This window comes from Macrobrachium rosenbergii, chromosome 27 (genome assembly GCF_040412425.1).
Source record: "Macrobrachium rosenbergii isolate ZJJX-2024 chromosome 27, ASM4041242v1, whole genome shotgun sequence".
Taxonomy (NCBI): domain Eukaryota; kingdom Metazoa; phylum Arthropoda; class Malacostraca; order Decapoda; family Palaemonidae; genus Macrobrachium; species Macrobrachium rosenbergii.
In genome coordinates this window covers 41,767,263-41,775,252 of record NC_089767.1, presented here as the reverse complement: position 1 = coordinate 41,775,252, position 7,990 = coordinate 41,767,263, and the positions used below count along the sequence as shown (strand labels likewise).

Sequence of the window (7,990 nt, the reverse complement as noted above, 5' to 3'; positions counted from 1 at the left end):
TAACATGATCAACATGTTAATGGTAAATTTGTTATGATGCCTTTAACAAAACATACAGCACAACATGTGCATGTAACAGTAAGCATTATTATAATTAAAATATATTAATTTAACAATGAAATTATATGAAAATATGCTACCTTTTAGGAGTCTGCAAATCATCTGAAAGCACAGTCACCAAGAGTAGTATGCTCTTTCTTTGAGAACAAAATTTCAGATTCATTACTGCATGTACTACCAAAAAAGTCATATTTTACCAAGGAAGTAATCAGACCATGCCAAACAAACTTTTCTACTGAGCATTTACAATATATCAATAACCTCTAAGTAAAACTTGTACGAAAAACAAAATTTTTCTACACAAGAAAGGCATACTGCACATATTCACTCCCCCAAAAAATGAGTATTTTGATAATCCAAAGAGCACAGAGTATGAAAGGGTAACAGCTAATTATTGGATATTTACAAGCTCTGGCCAATACATGACCAATCGTTTACTAACCCACGTTCTACCTCATATAAGGCATAAAACAAAAATGTCAAAAATAGCCCAAGTTATCGGATGAAGCTAGCAAAGTCCTTCATATTGCACTCCTAAAACTTTCACGGGAGAATGCTTGTGACTTGACTGTTTACTGTTTACACTACTGGCGTCGCAATGTCCACCGCCCTACAAAAAGGATAAAAAATACTGCTAGTCCTTACACGATCTCTCCTTGGATTACCGCTACACTACTATACTTGTACTCTAAAAAGCCTAAGTTGTGACAGACTAATTGTACCCGAAGAGCCTGAAACATGACAGACTTTTTTGAGCAATATACAGAGCAATCCAACAAAGAGCTGTACACTTTTGTAGACTTGGCACTACACACTACTTGGCTACAAGTCTAACTACTGTATAAAAGTCCCACCACTCTCTTAATAAGGAAGATAAATTTACAAATAAATACTATAAAACAAAATAACATTTTTATTAAAATGAAATACAAGTGAAAAATCTCCTTTCAATAACAAAATAAACTGGGAACTACTTCGTGTATTACTAAGCACGATACTTCATTCTCCTCCTCAGTTTCTGTTGCTTCTTGTCAAGCATTTCTTCCTTAGACTCTTCAGGAGCCTCTTGGAAGATCCAGGGACCAATGAAATTGGTCCATGCCATTTGGAAGCCACGAATTGGTGCCTGAAAATTCAAAATTACTGAAGATGGACATTTTACGCGTCACCCACACATTACATGTCATTCATAAACCTACATGACACAAATTCAACATGCAGCTTTAAAGCAACAAATACCTCCTTATTTGTTTATGCTTCTTTTTGTAAAGCAACAATCAGAACTGTCCCTACAAACCTAAAAGTCCCTTCCTCACACAACAGTATGGCATAATGACAGCCTTTGAGATAAAGTAAATAAATGATTAAGGTCAAACTAACCACAAAGAAGAGATTACCAATAATGCAACTGAGTCAATACCTAACATTCTGAACAAGAGTAAAAGCAAGTTATCAGTAATATTCCTTATTCCCTTCGAATGTCACCAATTCATACATAGGTAACTGCATCTTACGCACTAAAACTGAAATGCATGTCTTTTTAAAATGAATTTCAAAACCTAACTAGCTCTACATGTCATAACTTAGCTGACCAGACATATACCAAAAAGCAGCTTACCAAGCTGCAAAATGGGGGTGTCTCCCCTACCTGAGCCTCACCATCACAGTGCAGCAGTCAATCGGTATCAAGGGCAGACACTTAGAAAAATAAAATAGTCTCCAGTTACAAAACATAAGATTCAGACTCCTCTATGCAGGAGATCTTACAAGTTTGTATTTGTGTAATGCTAACATGAATCATCTGATTCATTTTATATGTGATTCATGCAGTGCCCAAACTACATTATATGATAATGCAGTAAATCTTATATGCTGGACAATGAAAACGCATATCATATTTGCCAGTGTATTAAATTCCATAGTGCATTAGATACATCCTTATTATACAAGGATATTTTTAAGGAGAAATATTTTGAAGGCAATGTTTTATGTTGGCTGTAAAGCAAAAATTGTTCAGCTAACCCATTCCCAAGTTTTTTTTGGCATATGTTACGACATCTAGCTTTAACTTAATACTGTGGTAATGCCTTTGTTTTTTCTGCGCCATGGGTTTAACCTCTGAGAAAATCTACAATAATAATGCATGGGGGCTAAATCGACAACTATTTTATGCCTTTATTTATTTCATATTGTATTTCACCATTTTATTTAATTCTCATTCTTTTTTAAACACTACACCAATTATCAATGTTATTACCATACATTGCATCCCCCTAGTATCACACATCAATTCAAGACTAGTATGGCATGCATTTCAAAAGCATCTTTGTAACAAATTACTGTATACACAAACTCAAAAATAACAAAAATAACATATGGTAATTACATACTGAAGATACAGACCCAACTGGCTCTACAGTACAGCTACCAAATTATCCCTATACAAATCAACATGAATATTTCTAAAATAAAAATCATATATGGAAGACAAACAAAAAATTTTATCACTAACTAATATACGACCTGCAGATATACTCTACTCAATATACCTACTCTAACTGCAGAAATAAGTTCAGTAATACCAAACTGTCTTCTAGGATAACATGCATGACTTAAATTACAGTATACAAAGGACTTAATACTTTCAGGCTACGTAAATTATATCGACAAATAAGGGCAGTCTAATAACAATGATCAAAACTGTATCTACAGTACTTATGAAAATCATTAATCAAACAACAGAATTTCAACTTACCAATAACCATAGCAGCCAAAAATAGGTTGAATACGTAGAAAATATGACCACTGCTGATGTTAGGATTATGAGATCCTTCACATGTCTGTCAAGAAAAAGTAACACTGTAATATATATTTAATAGTATTTGAAAATAATAAAATGTTTAGTCCAAATCCAATAAGAAAATACAAAAATTCTGAATGGAAGTACATGGCACAGATTCTCCAGAGCATAAGTTTTCTGCATTGATGTACAAAATTTTCTTGTTAATGTCAATTTAAGATCAATATTTTTTCACATTTTAATCACATCGTTCCTGTTGAGTAACCTACTGTACTAAGTTTGTCTATTTTCCTAAGCTTTAAAGTTAAAACATAAAAAGCATCTTTCAAGACAACATTGACTAATTTTCTGACACAACTGCACCAGGTATAAGTTTAAGAAAAGAATGGGTTTGTTTTCTTTATTATAACTTTCTATTTACTGTACACATAAGGACGGTTATTTATTTTTTATTGTCTCTGCTATTGCGGTGGGGGAAGGTTGTCCCACACAGAGTGAAGGCTCTATTTTTCCTCGATGAGTGTGGTCCTCCCCCTTCCTTGGTGGATAGCTAGCATAACAGCAGAGTAAATCTTGAAACTCTTTGTGCCTGGGTCCTGCTGTGCTGCTTGACCATGGAGCCAAAGGGAAGCACAGGAAAGAAGTACACTTACTCTGATGGAAGCATCAGTTTAGGCAAGTGTTGCCATATAAAAGGGTATAGGCAGTCCCTGGTTAACGGTGGGGGCTCCATTCCCGGCCGAGTGCCAATAACCAAAAATAGCTGATAAACCGCTTACCAACGCCGAAAATCTGGTTAACGACGTCGTTAGCCAAGCCCAGTAAAACTGGAACGCTGTTAGCTGACACCGCCGTTACGCAAGGACTGCCTGTTTACATAGGTAAGATATTATTACTGAAGCACAAATCAACCCCCAATGACAGAATTAAGAAGCTGGAAGGGTATGTAAGAAAAACCTTAGGTAACATGAGAAGTTACCAACAGAAAGCAATGCAGGCAGAAACCACAGGGATGCCATTAAAGAATGACAGTACCTGATACCCTTCTAAGGGGCAGTTTCTGAGAGAAACTTCAACTGGATGGCTATGTAAGATGGTTCTTTCTCTGCTAAGACATGGTGGCATCATTAATGCAGTACCACACTTTAATTCTGAAGCAGATTAGAATAATATGGGCCAGTAGGATGAAAACTAAGCTCCAATGTACTGTATTGTATGAATGCCTAGGCACGGACAATTAAATGAAAAAATGAAGATATCAAGGTGAAGTAAATTATAGCCTAGGCTTTAATCCTGTATTAAACACAAGAATGCTAAACAGAGTCTGACACTGATAACCATTTGGAAAATAGATTAATCAGACCAAAAATGATGCTAAAAAGACACTACTTGATGGTATTATTAGGGAAAGCCATTGATACAACATCAGTTGATGGTATTATTAGGGAAAGCCATTGATACATCAAAGTTGATAAATGGATATAATCATCAGCAATGCTGATTAAAAGATTAAAGTATTAAAAGTCCTATACAAAAAATGACATTGATTATTATTCTACTACATTTTCAAACAAGATGGGGCAGTGAAATTAAGATAAACTCTCATTTGACAGGAACCTTTCATCCACGGGAGAACAATATTTTGATATACAGTATACTATAATAGGTTCCAGTAATGCAAAGATTTGTTCTTAGTATGAATGGTGAGGTTCAATGAACCTCGTCAGCTTCAAAACAAGCCCAAAGATGGTGTAATAGCAACAACACAAACATTGCAATATTACTTACTCTGCTAATCCACCTTCCATATTCAAATCACACCCTTCATCCAGGATAGAACCATCTGCTGCAAGTTTGGGCGTGGCCATAGATGACATAAAACGGAAGCAGGCAAACCACACCACGCCAGCAAAACCCATCAGGACCTGAAAATAATCATTATGTTTATTTTGCATTAGACTCACAACTACTGTACTACTAGCCAAAAAAGCAATATGGAAATAAAACTAACATGAAAGGAAGATCAAGAAGCCAAATCATATCATAATACAAATTTGTCACAACAGATTAGAAAAACTTGTTCCAAACATTATTCTGTAATAACATAATTCCTAATCTTTGAATATCATCTTTCTAATCTAGTAATATACACCAACTTATACAGTAACAATTTAGCAATATACACCATCTTATACTGACAGGTCAATCAAGAAAACAATGTAAGAATTTCGTGATCAGCCGAGATCCAGCTTAAAACTAAGCTTAACTCCACTCTATCCTTATAATGTACACTATACAGTACATAGAAGTAAAACTTTTTGTTGGGTACACAACGAAAGAAATACAAATAAAATACAATAAAAAAAAATTTCAGCATTACCAAATCTAGTGTAGGAAACTCAGCAAAGAATATCATCCCAACTATGAAGTAGATACCAGCCGCACCGAGCATCATGTACCGATAGAAATTCAGTGTTTCAGTATTTTCCTGAAGAATCTGCTTCTGACCTTTCGTGCCTTGTTTTCCCGGTTTAGTGGTCTGTAAAAAATAAAGAAAAATTATACATACAATTCGTAAAATCTATTTCTTGAGTTAAAAAACTTTTTATAACAAAGACTAAAATACAAAACTATTCCAATAAAATTTATTGATACTCTTGCTATTGATGGAACACTGATGTTTATTAACAACTCAAAGTGGGAAACAACCTCACCCTCTAATGTATCTAGGTGTGGTACCACACCACCCACCTGCTCCCCAGCAATTCACCACCTTTTTACCAAACTTAACATCTGTTTCCAGCTTGTAACAAGAATACAGTACTCCTACATAAGCAATGGTTTGAATTCTAACACAAACAACAGTATTTTCTAAGGGTCTGTCCTCGGAAATCAATATTTAAAATGTTACTCTGAAAATTTTTTTTGCAAACCTGCCTGATGGCAGTTCTCAAGGAGCAATGATATAATTTTCAAATAAGAGAAAGATTTTACTATACCAGATGGTTGATGGTATAAAGTTAGTGTTTTGGTATTTTATAAGGAAAACATGAAAGCTTTTTGAAGAACTGTTGAGTAAGACCTAATCCCTTTGACTGTACAATGCCTAAACTCCAAAAGGCTGTGTTTCTACACATTACCTGATCAGCAAGATTGGCCTAGCACAAAATAGATGAAAAGGGGCATTAATTTCGGCTGGAACATCAACAGTATACCCATGCCCAAATACTGCAAGAAATAGTAGACCTACACTTTCCCCTCTAATGGTGAATCTCAAGCCAGTCTTCTCATGATCACACTTGATAAAAGGGGGTGGGATGGGGGCAGCCAGGTGAAGCACTCCATCTGCCTTCCAGGTTAGGTTAATTTCAGATAGGATACATCCATGTATTTCACAGTATGATTTATGAAATGCTAAGTCAGGTTAGGCTGGGGAGTCAGGTGGAAGAGAGGGAGCAAAGTCCGCTTGTGAGCTGGGGTAGGCTCACGAACCCTGGGGGTTAGGTTAGGATGCATACTTGCAGTTCACTCTAAATCAGAAAGGCTGGGATTGATAGCCTAATCATTCATGGAACCTGTGGCACTAGGCACCCCCAACAACAACGTACAAACCTGCACCCGAGGATAGGCTAAAGTAGTATGTAGGCTATGTATATATCAAGGTAAATTTGCAAAAGAATTGCACACACTAGGCCTAGGATATTAGTATAGGTCACAAGCAGCTTAAAAACAGGTAAGTAGAACTGAGCAAGAGCTCCGCATTGGGTATTACTTTGGAAATTAAATTATCCTATAGCATTTTCGTTCCTTATTAAAAATTTACCATTATTTTTTGTCAGTCGACTGTAATTAACCTGTAATTAACCTCGGAAGTTGCACGCTGGCCAATGTGAAATGTTATCGCACCCCTGGCTAAGCAACACAGCCTACTAGGTTAGGTTAGGTTAAGGTACGTTGGGTTAGTATGGTTCCTTTAATAATAGGTTTCCTTAGCCAATCCCTTCTTAAAGATATGGCTCCCTGATGACTTGCGAATGCATGGAAACATTCCATACCAACAACATGGCGGTCTGGTCTTTCTCCCGACATTTCCTAAACCCCGTGTTCCCAAGGGTCCGCCAACCATGTTGGATAGATATGAGGTTAATAATAATTGCCCGGCAATAAACACCACCGCCTCCTTCATCGGCAACGCTAAAAGTATAGGAAAAATCAATTTCCACGGTAATAGTCTGTGCAGTTACCGTGTCGTTATAACTTATCTTTTTCCTGTATTTGCCCTTACCAGTTGCCATACGTTTGGCCTTTATCGTTTGTGGAAGGGATCGTTACCTAGGACCACATAGCCTAAGCTAGGCTGTGTTTCAGATCGTGAATTTCAAGGCAGGCTGCTAAGCATTTCTGCAAAGCATATATACCAAAATAACCAGCAAATAATTGTATATAACATGTATCTGAATGTTAAATAATATGCGGTACTGACAAAAATATTCCCGATGGAAGAACAAAATCAAATATAATCCTTGACATAGCTTAGTCAGAATTTGGCTTCCCTAATAATCTAATCAATCAAAAATCATGCCTAAACTAATTCAAAGCTGTTTGCTGGGATCTAACCGACAATAAGAAGGGCCTGTGGTATATTAGCATACAAATAATTCAATACGATAAATAGGTTAACAATGTCAGTCAAAACAAGCCTGAGCTAAGTATGGGTCTCAGTCTACGCCTTCCATACAGCCTGTGCTCAATTTTCTGTGCATCTGGCGATTAAAATTAAATAAAATAATCATTCCTAAATTATAATAATGATTAACTTGCACATTCTCTATGAAAAATATACAAAAAAAGAAAACACAAATATCTACCATCATCGTGACGGTTGTTATTGTCGGAGCGAAGCTGCTTCTTCTTCTTCTTCACTGTCAGACGTTTCTCATCTGACGGGACTTTGACGTTTATACCCTGATAAAAATAATGTGCTAGCTTAGTGTTCCCTATTCCAATAGCCTTACCAAAAGCGTATAACCTAATTACCTCAAAATAATTTATTTTTCTTATTCCATTCTTTGTATTATCTTTGATTTATCTTAATTCTCGATGGCATTATGGCCACTTTCCTCATCTAAC

At 36.0% G+C, this 7,990-nt stretch overlaps 1 protein-coding gene across 1 annotated transcript; it reads right to left on the bottom strand.

Moving 5' to 3' along the window:
* On the bottom strand, window positions 1-7,990 carry LOC136853715 (transmembrane protein 208). The gene is made up of 5 exons (XM_067129688.1): window positions 7,729-7,990; window positions 5,241-5,399; window positions 4,649-4,785; window positions 2,816-2,900; window positions 1-1,186 (listed from the first exon to the last, which is right to left on the bottom strand). The coding sequence occupies exons 1-5, from the start codon at window positions 7,732-7,734 to the stop codon at window positions 1,046-1,048; spliced, it is 528 nt and encodes a 175-aa protein (XP_066985789.1). The 5' UTR covers window positions 7,735-7,990; the 3' UTR covers window positions 1-1,045.

What these genes read in the sequence shown, in the direction of transcription:
- LOC136853715 (XM_067129688.1), bottom strand. An exon ending in AGTTTCCTACACTAGATTTG is followed by an intron (nt 4,786 to 5,240) that starts GTAATGCTGAAA and finishes GATTATTTTCAG; the next exon opens with GTCCTGATGGGTTTTGCTGG. An exon ending in TTTGGCTGCTATGGTTATTG is followed by an intron (nt 1,187 to 2,815) that starts GTAAGTTGAAAT and finishes TTGAATTTTCAG; the next exon opens with GCACCAATTCGTGGCTTCCA.